This window comes from Cetorhinus maximus, chromosome 22, assembly GCF_964194155.1.
Source record: "Cetorhinus maximus chromosome 22, sCetMax3.hap1.1, whole genome shotgun sequence".
NCBI classification, from domain to species: domain Eukaryota; kingdom Metazoa; phylum Chordata; class Chondrichthyes; order Lamniformes; family Cetorhinidae; genus Cetorhinus; species Cetorhinus maximus.
In genome coordinates this window covers 65,869,583-65,895,513 of record NC_135900.1, presented here as the reverse complement: position 1 = coordinate 65,895,513, position 25,931 = coordinate 65,869,583, and the positions used below count along the sequence as shown (strand labels likewise).

The window sequence follows — 25,931 nt, the reverse complement described above, 5'->3', positions numbered from 1 at the left end:
CAACTTTAGTTATTCAAATACAACAAATATCTCTGCATACACAGGTGAGGTCTTTAAAATTTGGTTCTCCTAACCTGTGTCTAAGTTCACTCAGCTTGGGTTGGGTGCCCCATTAGGGGGACAGTGTGTGCATTCTGCAAACAGAAATTTCAGGAACTGAGTTGAAGACTCAAAACTTGTGGATGGTAGCTGCATACTTCAGGCACCCACAGAACAATAAAAAGATGTTTATTCTAGACAATTGAATATCTAATCTTGGGGGTATACTGCACAACTCTTTCTACTTGTAAGACAATCTGGCCTCTATAAAATAAACCTAATTTCATGAGTTACGCTTTCATTCATTTGACACAATGAGGGTGCTTCAACATCCAGCATGCCTTGTTAATCAGTCAAATAAATCTATTAAGTATCACTATGGAAAGGGTCACGAGGAACACATCCTAAGTTCAGTTTTCATAACTTGGCTTCACTCTCTTCCACATACCATCAAACATAAAACTAAGATCATCACACAATTACACAGTAATGCCATGTCACCACCACAAACCTCGAGGAGGTACATAAAAATCATAATTAGTAGCAATGTTTCATCTGCCTTGCTTTTTCTCCAACCAATAAAAATCTATGCATGCTGATCCGCAATGAACATCCTAAATACTCCTAGAAAGAACCCCCCTCCCCAAACCCCTCACCATACATAGGACAGGAAAGCATCTCAAATTATGTTGGAACAGAATGACCAAGTTATGTTTTGATGAAGTGCAAAAAGAGAGGGGGGGGTGAAGAAAAAGGGAACAATTGATGGACTAGAACAAGATCTTTCATCAATCGAACAGCACAGAAAGTGGTGGCTTATTTATGGAATTCAATTTGCACAATTAATAGGTTAGCTTTGATAGTGTAACAATTATACCTTTCGGTGTTTCGTGAATAAAGTCCCAAATTATTGATGGTGAAGCAGATACGCTTATGTGAATGTCATTCAATTCCTGGCTATTCCTTACCCCATTACATTAGAAAAGTAACATGAGGAAGCAGGGGGAGGGAGGGAATGGACAGTAGATATTGTCAGAGCTGTAAAGGAACATGGTCTTGTTAATGAGTTTGAACTTCAGGGCACAGTGACAATTTAGTGGTCGCCATCATCTCTTTGTTCAAACACTTGATCTGGTTTCCTCATTTCATTACAAACTACCTACATATCTCAATTCTTATTAGTAGGCATTTTTCAAACACTGAAGAAATATGTAACTGCTCTATACTTTCTGCTGCTGAAGCCCTGCCTTGAGGCACATCCCTTTGGTCCTGTCTCGATTTTAAAGCTGAAGACTCACCATGTGATGGGGCTGCCGTCACCTGTATTGTTTAAAACTCTCCCATCTAATGCTGATCTCCTTAACATCAGCTCCAACAGCCACAGCTGCTGCAGCTTTCCGGAAAGAAGCAGGGAAAACCTCAAGTGGTAACAAAGTGAAGCAAACTCACATTTTAACACATCAGTTTCCAACACGCTGCAAAGGTACAGTCCTGGATTAGAAGGCTAGCTGCCATGCTGTGAACCTGGTTTAAAATTACCAAACATTTATTTAGAATTTGGTAGCTTAATGCAATGATGATGAGGCTTTCAGAATAGGACCACTGATGGGACAATTAAATCAGCAAACATCAGGCTTCACTTTTAATATGCAAGTAATTAGGAAGCACAAAAGCAAAATACTGTAGATGTTGGTAGTTCAAAGAAAAAAAGAGAAAATGCTGGAAACACTCAGTGGGTCAGGCAGCATCTGATGGAGAGAGAAACCAGGTTAATGTTTCAGGTTGATGACCTTTCATTAGAACCAAGAGATGTTGGAGATGAGCAGTTTTTAAGCAATAGCAGACAGAACCACAGAAAGGTTACAGCAAAGAGGCCATTCAACCCATCGTGCCTGCGCCAGCTGATAAAGAAAACAAATTTGCCCATTTTAATGCCACCTTCCAGCACCTGGTCCGTAACCTTGCAGGTTACAGCACTTTACGTGCAGATCCAGGTGCCTTTTAAATGAATTGAGGGTTTCTGCCTCCACCACCAAATCAGGCAGTGAATTCCAAACACCCACCACCCTCTGGGTGAAGAAGTTACTCCTCATGTCCCCTCTAATCCTTCTTAAATCTGAGTCTGTGTCCCCTGGTAACTGACCCCTCTGTTATCTGGGGAAAGAGTGAGGGAAGAAGTAAAAGAACAAAACGGAGAGATGCATAATATGTTAGAGGGCAGAGAAAATTAAATGATAAAAGAATTGGTCATTGTCCAAGGCAAAAGAAGGTAACAAAGGGACAAACATGGAAACAAAGATACATTCACAGTAAGTGTAAAGTGTTACAGAATGTCCAGCTTTCTTTTCTAAAAGCTGTTCGTCCCTGGTATTTTTCAGTTCTTTTGAAAGGTACTCAACTTGAAATGTTCTAACTCAGTTAGCAAAGAGATTTGTTTCACTCGTCTAGATGAGGCAACATGGTCTACCATTAAATTGTGAAAAACACACAGACATTTTAGATTCAACATTCTTGGCTGAATGTTTACACTTGACAATTTTTTCAAGTCAACTACTCTTTATTACACTTCGCACAGCCCAGAAATTTGGTGGTATTGAATCTTTCTGTTCCACTACTGTCAAAGTTGTCAAAATATTGTCAAAATACATACACAACTTTGAAGTGCCATTTGAAAGCATTTTCACAATTAAAACTGAAATTTTTAATGCATGCTGCCAGAGCTCAATAGCTACATAAATAACCTCCTTCTCCTGTTAAAATCTTTAATTATTGAGCCCACTGTTAACTATACAAGCAGTTAAAGAGATAAAATAAGAAAGCAATAGATTGAGGCTGAATTGGCTTACAGTAACTGGTTCAGACACGTTATAAAAGGAATGGCATGAGCCCTTCCACTGCACTGAAGAGTGCGTGCTTGTCCTGGTATGTCAAATACTCACATGCTGCTTGGGTTGGATCTTGTAGGTCGTCCCGGATGGCTTTTCGAAGTGGTGATGCTGACCGGTGGCTTTCCTTGGGACGGGCTAATGAGGAAAGGGTGCAAGCAATGAGGCAGAGAGAAGTATTTGATTGCCGTACTGCATCTGCTGGCCCATAACTGACTTCCGCCAGAACTGTGGAGCCACTCATCAAAATTCAACATACAAAGAATAAACTAAGAACCTAACTAGGAACATGATGGATCATGCCCGAAAACTGATGTGTTGCAACTTGGGTATGTTTCCATGGCAACAGTGATTGAATAAAGGGATTCAATAAGCATTCAATTTACAAATGACTTTTTCTTTTAATATATAAAACTGCTGCATCAGAATGCTTATGATTAACTTAAATGAAAAAACAAACACAAATTCTCGATGTGCTGAATGCATTTAGGGCAAAATTTCTGCTCAGTTGCTTACTGCACTATATTACCACTGATGGTCTCTGGTCATTTTAAAGCATGAATCTGGATTTTATCTAATGAACACAAATAATAAGTAAATCCTGCCAGGTCTCTCAAATTAACTTTACGTGCAGGAACAGGAACATTTTAAAATGGTTAATGTAACACATTTAATACAATATCTAAGTACTACAATTAAGTGCAAGTTTTGACATATATAATATAGCTCTCAGAATGAAAGTATTAATGAATATATATATATATTTACATACAGAGACAAACACAGAAATGGCTCTTCAGCTCAATAGTTAAATGCCCTATATGGAATAAAAGCTATACAGGCTGGGTAGGTCCCCAGGTGTGGCCCTGGATAGCTGAGCTCAGTGTAAGCATTTTGAGTGCTACAACTGGTCTTCAGTTCTTGGCATCGCATCTCATGGAGGGTATCTTGGCCTTAGAAGGGAAATTGCATGGATTCATCAGAATGATACAGAAGCTAGAGGGTTAATTTATAAGGACAGGTTCCTTGGAGTGGGCATGCATTTCCTGGAGTATAGAAGGGATGATCTAATCAAGTTGTTTTTAACATGATTAAAGGATTTTAATAAGGTAGATGGAAAAAAGCTATTTTCTCCGTTTGGCAAAGCCCAGAACAAGGGGACATAATCTTAAAATTACAGATGGGTCATTTAGAGGTGATGTCAGGAAGTACTTCTTCACACAAAGTGTAATGGAAATTGGAATTCTTGAAAAGGTTAAAAGATGCATGCTTGTGTGTTGAGTACATTTAGAATCAAACAATGATTTAACACCTATTGAACCCCAATTCCAGGATTAGTTGGTACCACTGCGGTTTTTAAAGAGTAAGAGAAAAGGCAATAAAGAAGAACAATAGTTGATAAAACAAGTCGTGAACGCTTAACAATCCCTGCTTCTAAAACTATTTTGCAGACAAGGGGATGCTGGTGATTTTAACTCTATTTCATCCACAGTATTACATCAAAATCACAAAGTGGAATCAGGCCATTCAGCCCAACCAATCCATGGTGTTTATTCTTCATACAACCATTCCCATGTGCCTGCACTAACTCCTTATGAGGATTACATGCATGGTAGATTTAATTGTACAATTAATGAAATTTAAAGCTCTTCAGTATTTTAATTTTATGCCCATACCTTTACCATTATATTTCAATCTCTGTTACCTATGCACTTGATACAAGTCAGGGCAAACATTACTCTAAACGAGCTTGGCTGTGAAGATGAAGACACTGCTCTTGCACTATTTTATGAAGTGCGCATTCTCTGATCTTTATATACAAATATTTAGAGGAGAAATTTTCATAAAACATTTTCTGCACAGACAAAAAAGTCATTTTTATACAGTAAGAGGGGCCCCAGTGAATTTATTTTGCATCTTAGCCATCTCCATCAATAATGCATGAACTGAAGTCCCACTTTAGAATTGTAATTGGCCTCCTTCATTTTAATCTGGTTTCCAGTAACTGCCAAAACCTGCTTGCGTTTAAATGATCATGAGAGAAAACACAAGTGCAATGTCTTTCCACATCTACAGTGACTTTTCTTTTAAAACATACTCATTAAAGGTGAAGGAAGTCAGCGCTGGGGTACATCACCTCAGCAGCTTCTAATGCTCAGCAACCAGCGTCCATCAGAAGTAGGTACAGTCAAGGCTTCCAGGTATTCTGTTCTGACAAAGTCTTTTGAGTTGGGCCTGAACTAGAGTCTCCTGCTGTATGATTGCAAATGTGTTTGCTTCTCACGACAATAATCATTACAGCCTGAGTAAAACCAATTGTTCAACATGAACTTTTTTGTCAAACTATAAACAGTACATACTGTTTATACAGTACATACCACAAACTGGTAAATACAACTCAAGTTCACTTCCACCCCAATGCTCTGTCTAGAATGAAATCCAAATCTCTGAAACAAAGGGGTAGGTAGTATGCTTAGCTTTCAAAGATCAAGAAAAAAAATTCCACCACAAGAAGTTGCCACAAATTTTAAAATACACCAGTACTGTAGCACTGCCAATTGACCTCTGATAAGCTGGTTTCAAATCATTTTCTTGAAATCACTTTGGATACTCATGTTTCTCTCTTTCCCCCCACCGCTTCAACTTTAATCAATACCCCTTCCTCTCACACTCCTCCATATTACTTCATTCATTCTTCTGTTGCTCTCAATCTTTTGCTCTCTTGCCCCTCTTTCTCCCTCTTTTCCCTAGCTCTCTGTTCCTACTTATTGGTTTAAAAATGAGTGTGCCCATATTCTAACTTGCGCCAAGTTCTGATCATTCATTACCTGTGTTCACTGGCCTTTATTAGCTCCCAACGCCTAAACTTCCAAATTTTTACCCTCAAATCCATGTGTCCCTTTGCCCCTCCCTAACTCTGTAACCTCTGCCAGACCAACAGCCTTGTGTTTCTCCAACTTGACCTCTTACGCATTTTTAAAAAATATATACTTTATTCATAAAATATCTGAAAGAACATTACAAAACATTTCTAAATCGCCATCACAAAAAGTGCAATCAGGTTCAACCTTTACATATGAATCACGAGGTGCTTCAATAGAATCAATGAATACTACAGTCATTTCAATATGGTCATTACAGACAGTCAAACAATGCAATGGTTTGGAGTTATCAACATACATTATGTTGCACTCTGAGGTGCTTCAATACAATTATAATACATTTAGTATTCACTACATACATTCATTGTGAGCCATACAGCCTGAGGGGTCTATACCTTTCTCAGCCCCTTGGTGCACAATGGCAGAAAGGTCTTAAGACAGCGGCCTTTCCCCATTGCGCCTTTGCGGCGGCTGCCCCAAGCTTTAGTGCGTCCCTCAGCACGTAGTCCTGCACCTTGGAATGTGCCAGTCTACAACACTCGGTCGGGGACAACTCTTTGCACTGGAAGACCAACAAGTTTCAGGCAGACCAAAGAGCATCTTTCACCAAGTTGATGATCCTCCAGCTGCAGTTGATGTTTGTCTCGGTGTGTGTCCCTGGGAACAGCCTGTACAGCACAGAGTCCTGTGTCACAGCACTTCATGGGATGAACCTCGACAGAAACCACTGCATCTCCTTCCAGACCTTCTTTGCAAAGGCACATTCCACAAGGAGGTGAACAACGGTCTCTTCCCCACCACAGCCACCTCGAGGGCAACGTGCAGAGGGGGTGAGACTCCTGGCGTGTTGGAAGGAACTGATGGGGAGGGCCTTTCTCACCACCAGCTAAGCTACATCTTGGTGCTTGTTGACCTCTTATGCACCACCCATGTGCCATTAGCTGTCCAAGCTCTGGACTCTGGAATTCCCTCCCCAAACCCTCTGCCTCACACCTCTTGCTCCTCCTTTAAGATGTTTAAAACTCTTAATTTGACTAAGCATCTGGTCACCTGTTCTAATGTCTCCTTCTTTGTTTTTGTGCCAATTTTTATCTGGTTACTATCCTTATAGTGCCTTGGGACATTAAATTACACTAGGGTGCTATACGAATGCAAATTATTGTGTGCATCGCAAGCACAATTGTTCAGAATGGCAGCATAGGGCAAAAGTGCATAACAATCAATTCAAAATATATTTGCTTAGAACTGATGCAAGCTGTTGTTTTTTGTGTCTAATCAGCATCTTAATACAGTCATCTTAATTAGTGAAATAAAAATCTCGATTTTATTTAGTCTGGCATAACAGAAACTGGGATTTAAGTTCATTTAAAACTATGCTTAGTTTTCTGTGGATTTATTACAATGAAAAACTTGCTTTCAAGGTAACAAAGGGCTAGGTTTTCCATCCAGTTTTTGCAAACATCTAGTTCTAATTGAACCATCACTTACTTGTCCAACATCACTACACTTCAGTATCTTCAGTGCACCAAGTACTTGAATCCAGATGGTTATCCCAGGTCAACATTGAGGCATTGGAATAGTGGTATTGTTGCTGGGCTAGTAATCCAGAGACCCAGGGTAATACTCTGGGGACCCGGGTTCAAATCCCACCACGGCAGATAAAAATCTGACCATGACCATGTTGTAAAAACCCAGCTGGTTCACTGATGTCCTTTACAGAAGGGAATCTGCCATTCTGTCTGGCCTACATGTGACTCCAGACCCACGGCAATGTGGTTGACTCTTAAATGAACAAGGGCAATCCCATGAATGAATAAAAAAAAACAAAAAAAAAAAGTAAAGCCTAGGGTGAGTTTCCATACATATGCCAGCCATCACTCCACCATTTTCTTGCTGTGCCTGTGCAACTTCAAGCTGTGGATGAGATGAAACTTTCTAAGTTCTTAACTTCTTTTTAATAGTTAATAGTCTTGGGATTATTATCTGAGCCACATACAAATTCACACGGGGGCAAACAGATTAGGAGTTAGTATTGGGGGGGACAGGAAGGACCTCCACTGTTGGGAAGGGGGGTGTACCTAAACTGGGCTAAAACGGAAAGGATAAATAGGGCTGTAAATAACTCCTAAATTCATGCCCATCTTTCCAGGATACCTTGTTTGAATCCAGGCAAATGGGTTTAATACGATATAAATACATAGAAACTAGGAGCAGGAGTAGGCCATTCGGCCCTTCAAGCCTGCTCCGCCATTCATTATGATCATGGCTGATCATCCAGCTCAATAGCCTGCTCCCGCTTTCTCCCCATACCCTTTGATCCCTTTCGCCCCCAAGAGCTATATCTAACTCCTTCTTGAAAACATACAATGTTTTGGTCTCAACTACTTTCTCTGGTAACGAATTCCACAGGCTCACCACTCTCCGGGTGAAGAAATTTCTCCTCATCTCAGTCCTAAATGGTCTACCCCATATCCTCTGACTGTGACCCCTGGTTCTGGACTCCCCCACCACCGGGAACATCCTTCCTGCATCTACCCTGTCTAGTCCTGTTAGAATTTTATAGGTTTCTATGAGATCCCCCTCATTCTTCTGAGCTCCAGCGATTATAATCCCAATCGACTCAATCTCTCCTCATATGTCAGTCCCGCCATCCCAGGAATCAGTCTGGTAAACCTTCGCTGCACTCCCTCTATAGCAAGCACATCCTTCCTCAGATAAGGAGGCCAAAACTGCACACAATATTCCAGGTGTGGTCTCACCAAGGCCCTGTGCAACTGCAGCAAGACATCCCTGTTCCTGTACTCCAATCCTCTGGCTATGAAGGCCAACATACCATTTGCCTTCTTTACCACCTGCTGCACCTGCATGCTTAGCTTCAGCGACTGGTGTACAAGGACACCCCCAGGTCTCGTTGCACGTTCCCTTCTCTCAATTTATAGCCATTCAGATAATAATCTGCCTTCCTGTTTTTGCTTCCAAAATGTATAACCTCAAATTTATCCACATTATACTGCATCTGCCATGCATTTGCCCACTCACTCAGCTTGTCCAAATCACACTGAAACATCTCTGCATCCTCCTCACAGCTCACCCTCACACCCAGCTTTGTGTTGTCTGCAAATTTGGAGATATTACATTTAATTCCCTCATCTAAATCATTAATATATATTGTGAATAACTGGGGTCCCAGCACCAATCCCTGCGGTACCCCACTAGTCACTGCCTGCCATTCGGAAAAAGACCCGTTTATTCCTACTCTTTGCTTCCTGTCTGCCAATCAGTTTTCTAACCATCTCAATGCACTAGCCCCAATCCCATGCGCTTTAATTTTACACGCTAATCTCTTATGTGGGATTTTGTCGAAAGCCTTCTGAAAGTCCAAATAAACTACATCCACTGGCTCCCCCTCATCAACTCTTACTAGCTACATCCTCAAAAAATTCCAGTAGATTTGTCAAGTATGATTTCCCTTTCATAAATCCATGCTGACTCTGTCCGATTCTGCCACTGTTTTCCACGTGCTCAGCTATTAAATCTTTTATAATGGATTCTAGAATTATCCCCACTACCGACATCAGGCTGACTGGTCTATAATTCCCTGTTTTCTCTCTGCCTCCCATTTTAAATAGTGGGGTTACATTAGCTACCCTCCAATCTGTAGGAACTGTTCCAGAGTCTATAGAATCGCGGAAGATGACCACCAATGCATCCACTACTTCTAGGGCCACTTCCTTAAGTACTCTGGGATGTAGATTATCAAGCCCCGCGGATTTATTGGCCTTCAGTCCCATCAATTTCCCCAACACCATTTCCCTACTAATACTGATTTCTTTCAGTTCCTCCCTCTCACTAAACCCTGTGTTCCCCAAAATTTCTGGTATGTTATTCGTGTCCTCCTTTGTGAAGACAGAACCAAAGTATGTATTTAGTTGGTCAGCCATTTATTTGTTCCCCATTATAAATTCCCCTGTTTCTGACTGTAAGGGACCTACATTTGTCTTCACCAATCTGTTTCTCTTCACATACCTATAGAAAGTTTTACAGACAGTTTTTATGTTCCCTTCATGCTTACTCTCATATTCTATTTTCCCCTTCTTAATCAATCTCTTGGTCCTCCTTTGCTAAATTCTAAACTGCTCCCAATCCTCAGGTGTGTTGTTTTTTCTGGCCAATTTGTATGCCTCTTCCTTGCATCTAATACTATCTCTAATTTCCCTTATAAGCCATGATTTGGCCACCTTTCCTGTTTTACTTTTGCACCAGACAGGAATAAACAATTGTTGCAGTTTACCCATGCACTCTTTGAATGTTTGCCATTGCCTATCCACCATCATCCCTTTAAGTAACGTTTCTCAATCCATCATAGCCAACTCGCACCTCATACCATCGTAGTTTCCTTTACTAAGGTTCAGGACCCAAGTTTCAGAATCAACTACGTCACTCTCCATCTTGATGAAGAATTCTATCATATTATGGTCGCTCATCCCCAATGGGCCTCACACAACTAGATTGCCAATTATTCCTTTCTCATTACACAATACCCAGTCGAGGATGGCCTGTTCTCTCATTGGTTCCTCAATGTATTGGTCCAGAAAAACATCCCGTATACACTCCAGGAATTCCTCCTCTGTGCTATTATTACTAATTTGATTTGCCCAATCTATATGCATATTAAAGTCACCCATAATTAGATGTTCCTTTATTACATGCGTCTCTAATTTTCTGTTTAATGCCATTCCCAACATCACCACTACAGTTTAGGGGTCTATATACAACCCCCACGAATGTTTTTTGCCCCTCAGTGTTTCTCAGCTCTACCCATACAGATTCCACATCATCTGAGCTAATATCTTTCCTCACTATTGCGTTAATTTCCTCTTTAACCAGCAATGCAACTCCACCGCCTTTTCCTTTTTGTCTGTCCGTCCTAAATACTGAATACCCCTGGATATTCAGTTCCCATCCCTGGTCACCCTGCAGCTATGTCTCCGTAATCCCGACTATATCATACCTGTTCACATCTATTTGCGCGGTTAATTCATCCACTTTATTGCGAATGCTCCTCGCGTTAAGGCATAAAGCCTTAAGGCTTGTCTTTTTAACATTACTTGCCCCATTCCTACTATTTTTTACCAAGGCCCTGTTTGATTCTTGCCCTTGATTTCTCTGACTATCACTTTTCTTATTCCGCTTTCTGTCTTTTGTTCTTGTCTTTGATTCCCCTTCCTCTGGCTCCTTGCATAGGTCCCCATCCCCCTGCCATTTTAGTTTAAACCCTCCCCAACCACTCGAGCAAACGTTCCCCCTAGGACATCAGTCCCCGTCCTGCCCAGGTGTAACCCGTCCAGTTTGTGCTGGTCCCACCTCCCCCAGAACCGGTCCTAATGCCCCAGGAATCTGAAACCCTCCCCTTCACACCATCTCTTCAGCCACGTATTCATCCGATATATGCTGCTATTTCTACTCTGGCTGGCACGTGGCACTGGCAGTAATCCTGAGATCACTACCTTTGAGGTCCTACTTTTCAATTTACTTACTAACTCCCTATATTCTGCTTTTAGGACCTCATCCCTTTTTTTTACCTATGTCATTTGTACCAATGTGTACCATGACCACCGGCTGTTGACCCTCCCCCTTCAGAATGTCCTCCAGCCGCTCTGAGGCAAGACAAGTTATTGTTGTTGTAAATAAGATTTTAAAATGTAACATGGGGACAGGAAAGAGAAGAACCTGCTAGGAATTACAGAATAAAAGAATAAGGAATGAGAGTAAAGGACAACTAAAAGAATGAATATGAATAACACAAATGACCAGTGATCAGGTAAAGTTATGCTGCATAAAGATAAAATAATTATAATTCCTGTTTTTTTTAGTAAATAAAAAAATAAACTGATATTGGGGCAAGGAAACCAATATTCAAAAGAAAATTGATGAACTGGAGGCAATAACTAGTAGAGAGGATCTGGATGTAGTAGGGATGACTGAAACATGTTTACAAAGAGGTCAGGATTGGAAACTAAATAATGAAGGATACAATACATTTATGAAGGATTAGTTGGGGTAACTGTACTAATTAAAGATAACATGATAGCAGTAGAACAGAAAGAACCTTAGCAGCAGCGAGATAGATACAGAATCCATATGAATTGAGTTAAAAGATAAGGAACTCATCATCCTATCCTGATAGGTGTATACCCTAAACAACCAAATAGCGGAAGGAAATTGGAGGAAGGAATATGTAGGCAAATCTATGAGGCGAGCAGCATAAATTTTTGCAGTCCCTTATTTAGTAGGCAAGAAGTCCAATAAGAAGAATCTGCTGGGTTTTGTAATTGGTAATGAACTAGAAAGATTGTGGGAAGGGAGAGTAGGACAGCATCTTAGTAGTAGTAATCAAGACATAATTAGGAGTGACATAAGTAGGATAAAGACTAAGGTAATGGATTGGAAAAGACCAAATTATGAGGAAATGAGCGTCGGCCTAAATAAGACAAACAGAGGAAAATCTCAAAAACAAAAAGATGGCAAAACAGAGGGAAATCTTGAAAGGAAAATCAATTGAGTTCAAGAGAAATGTATTCCACTATACACCAAAAACAAGCAAAATAGTTATGGGTCACCATGGATAAGGAACTGAGAAAAGTGAATAAAGAAAAGGATTCATAAGTACTTAAATACTATAGGAAAGAATGACAAACAAATATAAAGAGCTAGAAGAGAATTTAAAAAAAAACAGGAAACCAAAGAGAAATTAGAAAATCAAACTACCAAGGAATATAAAAAGAAATAATGGAGTGTTCCATAGGCACATAAATAAAAAAATGAAAATTGATGTAAGGATAGGGGCACCAAAAAATGAGCAAAATAAACTGACAGGTAATGACTTGAGAGATGGCATAAGTGTTGGATACCTATTGCGCCTCAGTTTTTACTAAAGAAGATAACAGAATAGACATTTCATTTGAGGGTGAGCTTAAAAAGAATATTAATATACTTGGGGTAGAAAGGGGGAAAATAATTGACAAACTAGCAAAACTAAAAGAGGATAAAACCCCAGTTCCATATGGTATACACTCACACAAACTCAAGACTTGCAAAATTTTCTTAGAAGGGGTGATAGCGTCAGAGGGCTGGTGGCCAACTGATGCTGTTCCCATATACAAAGGGGAGAAACAACAAAAACTGAGAACTATAAATTAGTCGGCTTAACATCATGAAGGATACTCGAATCCATACATAAAAGTGAAACATATGCAGAAACAAAAAATATAATAAACAATAGTCAGCACTGATTCCAAAAGGTGAAATCATGCTTACTAACCTGATAGAATTCTTTCTATCACAAACATTAGACAGGGGTAATGCAGAAGATGCCACATATTTGTTTTTCAAAAGACCTTTGAGAAGGTACATCGGATATATGGCAGAGAAATAGGCCATTCCACTCGAGGTACCTCCCAACTTTCTTCATCTAAATCTACTATCATAACCATCTATTCCCTTCTTCCTCATTTGTTTGTTTAGCTTTCCCTTAAATACATCTATACTATTTACTTCAACCACTCCCTGGATGGTAGCAAATTCTAAATTCTTACCACTCTTTGGGTAAAGAAGTTTCTACTGAAATCCCTATTGGATTTCTTGGTGACTATCTTATGTTGGTAGCCTCCAGTTATGCTCCTCACCACAAGAAGAAACATTTTCTCTATACCCAATGTATCAAAATCTTTCATGATTTTAAACATCTTTATTAGGTTACCCTTCAGCTGTCTTTTGTTTTAAAAAGAGACCTAGCCTGTTCATCCTTTCCTGATGTGTATATTCATACATTTCCGATAATTCTTGTAAATCTTCTCTGCACCTTCTCTAGTGCCTCTATATTGTTTTTTTATAATATGGTGACCAGAAACACATGCAATACTCTTAAGTGTAGTCGAACCAAGATTTGCTACAGGTTTAGCATAACTTCCCTTCTTTTCAATCCTATTCCTCTAGAAATAAAATCTAACACTTGGTTTGCCTTATTTTAAAAAAATGGCCTGTTGACCCATGACACAACTTTTAATGATTGATATATTTGTACTCCAGGATCCCTTTGTTCCTCTACCCAACGCAGACTTACCATCTTCCAAGTCATAAATGACTTAAGCCATCCTTCCTGCCAAAATGCCTCACCTCGTATTTATCTGTGTTGAACATAATTTGTCCATTATTTTCCCATTCTGCAAGTTTATTCATGTCCTCCTGCAATTTGGAGCAGTCTTCCTCAGTATTATTTGGTTACCACACAGTAGGCACATAATGATGGTTAGGTCATAGAGTCAAGGGACAAATAAATAGTAAATCGGCAAAAAGGGAGTGCAAAAGAGTGGGGGGGGGTGGTAAAAGGTGGTTATTCAGATTGGAGGAAGATATAAAGGAAGTTACAAGGATCACTGTTATTCCTAGTTTCATGATTTCAACTTGGGAACAAATATCTCTATATCAAAATTTGCAAATTAATCCGAACTGGGGGTCAGCGCTAACACTGAAGAAGAATACAACATAAACAAAAGGACATTAGAAAATTATGAACCATGCAGGTAATTGGCAAATAAATTGTAACAGAGATAAATGTGAGGCGATGCATTTTGGTAGGAAAAACAGAAATATCATTTGAGGGTCTAAGACCTCACCAAATATATTTTTCTTTATGCTCATTGCTATCTCTAAAAATTTTAAACTGGATAAAGACCTAAAATAGCCGAATCCAAGTCTGTTTGTGACCCTTGAACAAAAAGAGCTATCTGGCAGTATAAGAACATAAGAACTAGGAGCAGAAGTAGGCAATTTAGCCCCTTGAGCCTGCCCCGCCATCAATACGATCATGGCTGATCTCATTTCGGCCTCAACTCCAATTTCCCGCCCTCTCCCCATAACCTTTCAACCCCTTACTAATTAAAAATCTGTATCTCCTCCTTAAATTTATTCAGCGTCCCGGCATCCACTGCACTCTGAGGTAGTGAATTCCACAGATTCACGACCCTTTGAGAAAGGTAATTCCTCCTCATCTCTAATTTAAATCTACCATCCCTTAGCCTAAAACTATGGCCTCTTCTAGAGTGCCCCAAAAGGGAAAACATCCACTCCACCTCTACTTTGTCTATCCCCTTTAGCATCTTATATACCTCAATTAGACTTCCTGTCATCCTTCTAAACTCTGGTGAGTATAGGCCTAAACTGCTCAATCTCTCCTCATAAGTCAAGCCCCGCCTCTCTGGAATCAATCTAGTGAACCTCCTCTGAACCGCCTCCAATGCAACTACATCCTTCCTCAAGTAAGGGGACCAAAACTATGCACAGTACTCCAGGTACGGTTTCACCAATGCCTTGTACAGTTGCAACAACACTTCCCTATTTTTATACTCTATTCCTTTAGCAATAAATGCCAAAATTCCATTTGCCTTCCTTATCACCTACCGTGCCTGCTTACTAGCTTTCAATGATTCATGCACAAGGACACCCAGATCCCTTTGCACTGAAGCATTCTGAAGTTTCTCTCCATTTAAATCATAAGTCGCCTTTTTATTCTTCCCACCAAAATGGATAACCTCACACTTATCCACGTTAAACTCTATCTGCCACATTTGGGCCGATCCACCTAACCTGTCCATATCCATTTGTAAATTTCTTATTTCTTCATTGCAACTTACTTTCCCACCTATTTTGGTGTCATCTTCAAATTTAGCTATAGTACCTTCTATCCCTGAATCCAGGTCATTAATATAGATTATAAATAGTTGGGGCTCAAGGACCGAACCCTGTGGCACCCCACTAGTTACAGCTTGCCATCCAGAAAAAGACCCATTTATCCCGACTCTCTGCTTTCTGTTGGTTAGCCAATTCTCTATCCAAGCTAATATATTACCCCTAACTCTGTGTGATCTTATCTTGTGTATTAATCTTTTGTGCGGCACCTTATCAAAGGCCTTCTGGAAGTCCAAATATACTACATCTACAGGATCCCCATTATCCACTTTGTTTGTCACATCTTCAAAGAACTCTAGCAAATTAGTCAAACACGATTTACTCTTCATAAAGCCATGCTGACTCTGGTGGATTGCACTTTGACTTTCCAAATGCCCCATTACTACTTCCTTAATAATGGGTTCCAATCATTTTCCAATGACAGACGTTAAACTAACTGGTCTATAGTTTCCTACTTTCTGCCTCCCTGCCCTTTTTGAATAAGGGAGTTATATTAGCATTTTTCCAATCCACTGGAACCTTTCCAGAATCCAGGGAATTTTGGATTATTATTACCAATGCATCCACTATCTCCACTGCTACTTCCTTTAAGGCCCTGGGATGTAGGCCATCAGGTCCTGGGGACCCTTTCATCCCAATAGTTTGCTCAGTACTTTTTCTCTAATGATGGTGATTGTTCTAAGTTCCTCCTTCTTTATACTCTCTGCACTTCCTGTTACTATTGGGGTGGTACTAGTGTCCTCCACCGTGAAAACTGAGGCAAAATATTGATTAAGTGTCTCTGCCATTTCTGCGTTCCCTACTATTAACTCCCTAGTCTCATCCTCCAAGGGTCCAAGATTCACTTTAGTTACTCTCTTTCCTTTTATATACTTGTCGAAGTTTGGCTATCAGTTTTTACATTTTGCGCTAGTTTTCTTTCATAATTTACCTTTGCTCTTTTTATTATTTTTTAGTAATCCTTTGTTGATCTTTAAAAGTTTCCCAATCTTCCAGCCTGCCACCGACCTTCGCAATTTGATATGCCTTCGTTTTTGCTTTTATGTTATCTTTAACTTCCTTGCTTAGCCATGGGTGCTTTTTCCCCCTCTTACCATCTTTCTTCCTCTTTGGAATTTATTTTACTTGGGAGCTGATTCCATTTCTTTAAGTTGGCACTGGCTGTGCAGGGACTCAAAGCAGACTATTTTAAATCAGAGAGCACCTTATTATCTCTGAGCAGCCACTAACGACACATTGTGGGCTGCACAGAACAAATTCAAAGAGGCCTATACAAAGCTCATCTGCATTTCATAACCCAGGCTGGCCAACCAGAGTTGACTCATCTGCTAAGGAAAAGGGCCCCGTAATGTTCCTTTCAGTTCATAATGGGCGAGACATTCCAACATTTACACATTAAGATAAAAGCAAAATACTGCGGATGCTGGAAATCTGAAGCTCTGAAGACTCTAAACGTTAACTCTGAGTTTTTCCAGCATTTTCTGTTTTTGCAACAGATACACATCCCATGTCAAAGCCAAAGTGGAGAATTGGGAGTCATGTAACATGCACCTTTAGTTTGTGGAAGCAGTAATATTGCCTTGCTGTGCTGCAAAGTCAGTCTGCCATTTTACCATCAAACTAGCAGCATCACAGACAAAGAGCTCTGGCCCCACTTACACTGCTTCTACTGGAAAGCTTGTACCATCACCTACAAGACTGAATCGTCTCTGCATGCCTCTCTCATCGTGTGAAGTTAATACATTCAGAAAAGTGTATTAACCAGCATTGGCTTTCAGCTCACAGACCTCCGTGAAGGAATACCTCACTGGACTTTGATTCTGGAATCTGGAACCCATGTTAAACAATATTTCTTTTCTCTGTGGTCTCTGCACTGTAAATCTTTCTTTTCTCTATCCCCCTTTTCCTGTATGAATGCAAAGGAGGCAATGTTGCGACCCGCCTCCTGCATTTTGAACATGTGCAAATAAACTAACCCTCTAGTTGATCCTATCTTGAGTTTGCTGTCGGGTTATTAATAGACATTGGATCACATTAAAACGGAGAGGTGGGGAAATACGCCACTGCTTATAAAGGGGGAAGCAAATCAAAAACACCTTTCTGTTTACGAACGGGTGGTGAGAGGAGAAATTAGTACTGTTTAAATTAACCCCCACTCCTGTCCATAACAATCGCCTGCACCTTAGAAAATAAGAAGCTGAATGGGGTAGAAGAACAAGGGAATAGAGATATAGATAAACAAATTGTTAAAAGCAGAATTTCAGGTCAGCAAAGCAATTAGAAATGCTAATAAAGCACTGGAATTTATTTCTAGGGGTACAGAATTCAAAAGCAATGAAGTTATGTTAAACTTGCAGAGCACCCTGGTCAGTTTGTACTTAAGAACACTGTGCACAGTTCTGGTTTCCATACTATTGAAATGACAGAAAAGTACTGAAGAAAGTGCAAAAAAAATTATAAATGGTACCAGAACTGAGATATTCCAGCTATTGGAAAAGATTGAATAGTTGGGGATTTCTTTTCTTGTGCAAAAAGAAGTCTTAAAAGTGACATGATAGAGGTCTTTAAAATAGTGAAGGGTAGATGGTGTGAGAATGTTTTCACTTGTGGAGAATTCAAACTAGGGGCCATATATAAAGATAGTTACTAACAAATCTAATAGGGAAATAAGGAAAATTTCTTTATTCAGAGACCGGTTAGAATGTGGAACTTACCATCAGAAATGGTTAAGGCAAATAGCTTAGATGATTTCAGGAGAAATCTAGACAAGTTTATGAGAGGAAAAGGAATAGAAATTTATGCTGAAGGAATGAGAGCAAGCTTAACTGGTGTATAAATACTAGCACAGCCCAGCTGGACTGAATGGACTGTTTCTGTACTATGTAATTTCCACAGTGCCCATGACTTCATGGCATCCCAAAGGGCTTCATAGTCAACAAAACAGATTTGAAGTGCAGTTAAGTAAGCACATGGAAGTCAAATTACACACAAGGTCTCACAATCAGCAAGGATAATGACTAGATAAGTTTTTCTTTGAAAACCATGTTGGTTAAGAGATAAATATTGACCAGGGCACAAGTTAGAACTTCCCATGCTCTCAATTGGAATACTGCCATGTTGATATTTTACATCCACCCGAGGGAGCAGGCAGGGTCTCAGCTTAAGATGCCATCTGAATGACAGCATCTCCGATAGTGTAGGACTTCGACATATTTCCTCTAATAAAACTATGTTTCAACTGCTTTTTAGCTGTACATTTTTAATAAGTATATTTTCCAGTACTGTCCATCTGGTAATTTTGATACCTGTAAAACTGGAGAAAAATATGTGAGTTTTCAAATGATAGCACAAGAACTCCTGGGCCTGTTCCTGTTCATTTCAATTCGAAATTGAATCTCATTCACTATGACACCAATTCCAGACCACATGTAGTCTCATGGCATCAAGTCCAACATCGCCAAGGAAAATTCCTGTTGATTACCATGTGCCCTCCCCTCAGCTGATGATTCCATGTTGAATCCTCCATGTTGAACACCACTTGGAAGAAACCCTGAAGGTGACAAGGGCACAGAATGTAATGGCTTCAATGTCCAGCACCAAGAGTGGTTCAGCAGCACCAGTACAGGCCAAGCTGGCTGAGTCCTAAAGGGCATAGCTCCTAGACTGGGTGTGCAGCAGGTGGTGAGGGAATCAACAAGAGGGAAAAACATTCTTGACCTCGTTCTCACCAACCCGCCTGCCGTAGATGCGTCTGTCCATGACAGTGTTGGTTGGAGTGACCACCGCACAGTCCTTGTGGAGACAAAGTCCCGTCTTTACATTGAGCATACCCTCCATCATGTTGTGTGGCACAACCACCATGCTATTTGGGATAGATTTCAAACAGATCTAGCAACTCAAGACTGGGCGACTGTGAGGCGCTGTGGGCCTCAGCAGCAGCAGAATAGTATTCAACCACAATCTGTAACTTAGTGGTTCAGCATACCCCCCCCCCACTCTACCACTACCACCAAGCCAGGGGATCAACCCTGGCTCAGTAAAAACTGCAGGAGGGCATGCCAGGAGCAGTACCAGGCATTCCTCAAAATGAGGCATCAATCTGATGAAGCTACAACACAGGAACACTTGCATGCCAAACAGCATAGGCAGCAAGTGATAGACAGAGCTAAGCAATCCCACAACCAACGGATCAAATCTAAGCTCCACTCCTGCCACATCCAGTTGTGAAAGGTTGCGGACAATTAAACAACTCACCGGAGGGAGAGGGTCCACAAATATCCCCATCCTTAATGATGGGGGAGCCGAACGCATCAGTGCAAAAAATAAGGCTGAAGCATTTGCAACAATCTTTAGCCACAAGTGCAGAGTGGATGATCCATCCTGGCCTCCTCAAAAGGTCCCCAGCATCACAGATGCCAGTCTTCAGCCAATTCAATTCACTCCACGTGATTTCATGAAACAGCACACTGCAATGGTTATGGGCCCTGACAACATTCCAGCAATAGCGCTGAAGACTTTTGCTCCAGAACTTGCCACGCCCCTAGCCAAGCTGTTCCAGTATAGTTACCACACTGGCATCTACCCGGCAATGTGGAAAATTGCACAGGTATATCCTGTACACAGCACAGGACAAACCCAACCCACCCCATCAGTCTACCCTCAATCATCAGTAAAATGATGGAAGGGATCATCAACTGTGCTATCAAGTGGCACTTGCTTAGCAATAATCTGTTCACTGATGCTCAGTTTGGGTTCCGCCAGGGTCACTCAGCTTCTGACCTCATTACAGCCTTGGTTCAAATATGGACAAAAGAGCGGAACTCCAGAAGTGAGGCAAGAGTGACTGCCCTTGACATCAAGGCAGCATTTGACAGACTGTGGTATCAAGGAGCCCAAGTAGCAAAACTGGAGTCAATGGGAATTAGGGGGAAAATTTTCTGCTGGTTGGACTCATACTGAGAACAAAGGAAGATGGTTGTGGCTTTTCGAGGTCAATCGTCTCAGTTCCAGGACATCGCTGCAGGAGTTCCTCAGGATAGAGTCCTAGGCCCAACCATCTTCAGCTGCTTCATTTCATCATAAGGTCAGGAGTGGGAATGTTTGCAGGTGATTGCACAATGTTCAGCACCATTTGTGACTGCTCAGATACTGAAGTAGTCTATGTCCAAATGCAGAAAACCTGGACAATATCCAGACTTGGGCTGACAAGTGAGCAAGTAACATTCATGCCACACAAGTGCCAGGCAATGACCATCTCCAACAAGAGTGAATCTAACCATTGCTCCTTGACATTCAATGGCATTACCATTGCTGAATTCCCCACTATCAATATCCTGGGGGTTACCATTGACCAGAAACTGAACTGGACTAGCCATATCTATACTGTGGCTACATGAGCAGGTCAGAGGGTAGGAGCCCTGCAGCGAATTACTCACCACCTGTCTCCCCAAAGCTTGTCCACCATCTACAGGGATGGTGACTACAAGTCAGGAGTGTGATGGAATACTCCGCAATTGCCTGGATGAGTGCAGCTGCAACAACACTCAAGAAGCTTGACACCCTTCAGGACAAAGTAGCCTGTTTGACTGGCACCTCATCCACAAACATTCACTCCCTCCACCATTGATGCATAGTGGCAGCAGTGTGTTCCATCTATAATATGCACTGCAGGAATTCATCAAGCCTCCTAAGACAGGACCTTCCAAACCCATGACCGCTACCACCTAGAAGGACAAGGGTAGCAGACTCATGGGGGTGCCACCACCTGGAAGCTCCCCTTTAAGCCACTCACCATCCTGACTTGGAACTATATTGCCTTTCCTTCACTGTTGCTGGGTCAAAATCCTGGAATTCCTCCCTACCAGCACTGTGGGCGTACCTACACCACATGGACTGCAGTGGTTCAAGAAGGCAGTTCACCGCCAACTTCCAAGGGCAATGAGGGGTGGGCAATAAATGCTGGCCTAGCCGGCGACGCCCACATCCCATGAATGAATATTTTAAAAATCGTAAGTAGTCATCACATGTCATGACAGCTACACTTTCTTGTAATCAAGATTCAGCCTTACTCCTGCTCTTCTACAGAACTATTTCCCTTACCCAGTTCTTGACTGAGAAAAAAGCTAACAGCCTGACGCAACACTTGCCCCATTCACCATTTTGGTATAAAAGGGCCTTGCCAATTGCCAGGCTTGTTTGAGTATTATACAATTGGTACTGGAACCAGGTGGGAGATCTGAGTGGAGTTGAAAATGATCAAACTGTTTTCTATCTATATTTTAAATCTGCATTTAGGCTGCAATTACTGGAGATTGGCCACAGTGCAGACATGGGTACCAGCTGGCAGAGGGCACATTTGTGGAGGAAAAATAACTGGATATGAAAAATATAGGGAGGCAGACAGGAACAAAGATATTGAAATAGCATGAAAAGGAATACTTTAACAAATTTACAACCATGTAAGTGAAGTCCATTTTAAACAGAGATATTTTGGTGCAGTGGCACATCGATTCAGTTGAAGAAGCTGTGTGTTCACACAGGCTGTTCCCCCAACAGAGATGAAACACAACTCCAACTGTGCATAACAGCACATATTATCTTGGAGTGCTTTTTTTAAGACATGACACATTGTAATGTTGGGGAAAGAACAAAAGCTTTCCTCTTGTAGCTTTGGGCGTTGTCTTGAGCCTTCAGTGCACTGCTGTCTATGCAATACACTTCTACTTGCATTATTCCAGTATAATATAGACAATAGTAGTGATATCTCTTAGGTTCAAAATTGATCCTAATAGTTTCTGCACACCCCCCAGAAGATATAGGAATGCCCAAACAGTTGAACATGGCCATTTCCAGTCAGCAAGCCATGACAAATTCAACTGATGAACCAAGTTAATTCAGCTCTATTTGTGGTTATTTTGCTTACTGATAGGTTATGCCTTGAATTTTGAAAACAATGATGTTTGGAAAAAGCAGTTCTTAGCACTTTGACCTAACTAATGCATACATCTGAACCACAAAGCCTATTACTATTTTCAACTTGAGAGATAAGCAAACTAATGGGAATGTGGGTTAAAATGTGTCTCTAATGTTTCAAAGGTATGAAATAACTAACCCATGAACACTCTGGATTAAAAGGCTTCCTTCTAAACATTGAAGCGACAATTTAAAGGTAAATATTATGAACAAAGGGATTTACATGTCCATGTACTCAAATCACTAAAAGTGCGTGCAGAGGTACAAATAGTGATCAAATGTCCAATAGAACATTGGTCTTTATCTCAAGAGGGTTGAAATGGATAAGTAAGGAAGTGATGTTTTGTTTGTATAGTTTCTTGGTTAGACTCCATCTGGAGTACTATTCACTTGGCTTGTATACTCTAGAGTTTAGAAACGTAGGGAGTGATCTAGTTGAGATCCTTAAAATAATAATGAGATTTGATGGGGCAAATGCAGAGAAACTATTTCCTCTGATGGAGTATCCCAGAACAAGAATATTAAAATTAGAGTGAGATTATTTAGGAGTGAAAACGGAAAGTACTTTTTCACAAAGGGTAGTGGAAATCTGGAACTCTCTCCCTCAAGAAACTGTGGTGCTGGGTCAATTGAAATTTTCAAAACGGAGATCAATATTTTTTTTGTAAGGACATCAAGGGACAGTGGTTAAAGTCAGGTAAATGTGGCTGAGGTCCAGACCAGCCCTGACTCAAAAGGTATAGAGATGAGGAACTGAATGGTATCCTTTGGTGCTGTATTATTCTATGATTTTAAATGACTGGAAGAACAGACTCAAGGGGCTGAATGTCCTGCTCCTGTGCACTTGACTTCTTCCTTCTTGTAAGTTGACCCGTGAAAATGTACCGCTGGCTAACCTTTTTGAAAATCTTACAGTATGCAAGGACACATTCCTTCTTCATCCCTGGCTGGCTAATTCTAAGATTCAGAGTCCAAGCTGTGAATTCAAACATCTTTTGGATTTAAACACTTCAGCCCACGGCACCATTACGAATAGAAAATTGCGGAGCATCCTTTTCTGGCAGCAACAGACATTCACTTTTCAGGTGTCATGGGGGATGCTGCTGGGTGAATCAGTTCTCAACTGTGCCTGGTACCTAAAGAATGATAGTGCTGGTTGAAAAAGCTGTAGTGGCAGGTGAGTGTGGCTCCACTCTCCTGAAGCCAGCCCCATAAATATACAAGTCGCGATAAGAATTGCTTCTATTATGATGATAATTACATGGTGACATGATCCAAGTCTTTGAAATTCGAAGATAATACAGGAACAAACTGGTTATTTACCTTAGAGTTTAATCTACAAAGTAGAAGAACAGAGTTAACAAGCCACAGACAGGATAAAATAAATGAAGTTCCTTCGCTCCCTGGCCCTTCAAAGAGTAGCAGATATCTGCAAGTAAACTGCATTAATTATGTCCTTTGAAATGGGCCTGGGTGAATATTTATATTACCAAGAGTTGATAGTTAAATGACCATCAAAAATTCAATGGAACCTTGTGCTCAGCCCATGGGAATCTCATCTGCAATTGGTTAGCATTGAATAATTCATATACTAATGTTTAACTAACAACCTGCAGTTTTTGGTTTTCCTAGTGGGCATGGACAAATCTTGTAGAAATTTAGCTTTGTAGTTTTTTTGTTTAAATCATGCAGCACCAAGAAAAGTGGTGCACAAATTTATTAAGCACTTTTTGGGGAGAGATTTAGATAAATTGACATAAATAGAATGTGGGAATAGGATGAAACAACATGCAAGCAACTGAAGGGATGGCTTAAAGGAATAACTAGGTAGACAGAGAATGTCACCATTAGAAATAAAAGCATTCCACAGTTTAAATAAAAGGATTAGCAGAGGGGTTATGGCAGTTTAGGGATAAAATTAACGCTGCATTCATTTCGAACAACAGAGTTATATAAAGGAACAACTAGCCGCTAAGTCAATCACTTGTATAGTTACATACAGTCTACAGCACAGAAATAGGCCATTCTACTTATCTCCTGTTGTTTATGCTCCACACAAACCTCCTCCAGCCCCTCTTCCTCCTAATCTATAAGCATATTTTTCTATCCCTTTCTCCATGTGGTTTTGAACTCCCCCTTGAATGTACCTATGCTATTCGCCTCATCTACTCCTTGTGGTAGCGATTTCCAATTCTGTCCGCTCTTTAAGTTTCTCCTGAATTTTCCATTGGATTTATGTCAAACATCTTCTCAATGTCTACCCTATCCTACCCTTTCTTCATCTTAAAGGCCTTTATCAGGTCACCCCTCAGCTTTCTACTTTCTAGGGAAGACAGACCCAGCCTGTTCAGCCTTTCCTGATAAGTATATCCTCTCAGTTCTGTTATCATACTTATGGATCTTTGTTTTTCCAATTTCTCCAGTGTCTCTTAATCTGTTTTATAAAATGGAGGTCAGAATTCTGCACAGTGCATCAAATGTAGACCAAGTGTAGAGTTTGGAACAAGTCTAAAATAACTTCTCTGCTTTGCAAAGTCAATCCCTCTAAAATGGAAAAAGCAAAATACTGCGAATGCTGAAAATCTGAAAGAACAGAAAATGCTGGAAAAACTCAGGTCTAACAGCATCTGCGGAGAGAAAAAACAAGTTAACGTTGTTAGTCTGTATGACTCTTCTTCAAAGCTCTCGTCTCTCCACAGATGCTGTCAGACTTGCTGAGTTTTCCAGCATTTTCTGCCTCTAAAAAGGATCCCCAGCTGCACTGTGCATACAGGGTTCATGCTAAATCAAATTCAAAAGGTGTTCACCGATTCAGATATTAATTGGATCCCAGATTTTGTAATGACAAACAAATTAAAATTTGGAACTCAGATAGGGATTATAGACTGGTGTAAGGTGGGAATATATGGATGAGTACATTATTCCAGGAAGCCTTGATAACAGGGTGACATTGAAACTGATTCATGTAATGGTGCAATGTCATTGCTATCTGCTAATGAGAAACCAATAGAATCATTCCAAGTGGAGTTGATAGACTGGCTATACACAAGGAACCTGTGAACTACCTAAGGTTAGGGAGGAGAAGGAACATTCTGGAAAGCACCGTACGCAAGTTCTGTCTTTTAGATGAGTCATTAAACCCCATCTGCACTATAAGGTGGATGTAAAATATCCTATGATACTATTTGAAGAACAACAGGGGAGTTAACCCCTGGTCAATATTTATCCATCAATCAACATCACACACAAAAGAAAGATTATCTGGTCATTACCACATTGTTATTTGTGCTGTTCACATATTGTCTGCTGCTTGTATTTCCTACATTATAACAGGAACTAAAATACAGCCATGAAGTACTTTTTTGAAAAGTGCTTTGAGAGGTCCAGCAGTCATGAAAAGTGCTAT

At 40.6% G+C, this 25,931-nt stretch overlaps 1 protein-coding gene across 11 annotated transcripts in view; it reads right to left on the bottom strand.

Moving 5' to 3' along the window:
• yaf2 (YY1 associated factor 2) overlaps window positions 1-25,931 on the bottom strand; it is a 207,923-nt gene that overhangs the window by 110,950 nt on the left and 71,042 nt on the right. For 9 of the 11 annotated variants that reach the window (XM_078568463.1, XM_078568466.1, XM_078568464.1 and 6 more), the window contains one exon: window positions 2,979-3,062. The exons of the other annotated variants lie outside the window; for them this stretch is intronic. In XM_078568463.1, coding sequence (XP_078424589.1) covers window positions 2,979-3,062 — 84 coding nt within the window. The remainder of the gene's footprint in view (window positions 1-2,978; window positions 3,063-25,931) is intronic. 11 annotated transcript variants of the gene reach the window in all.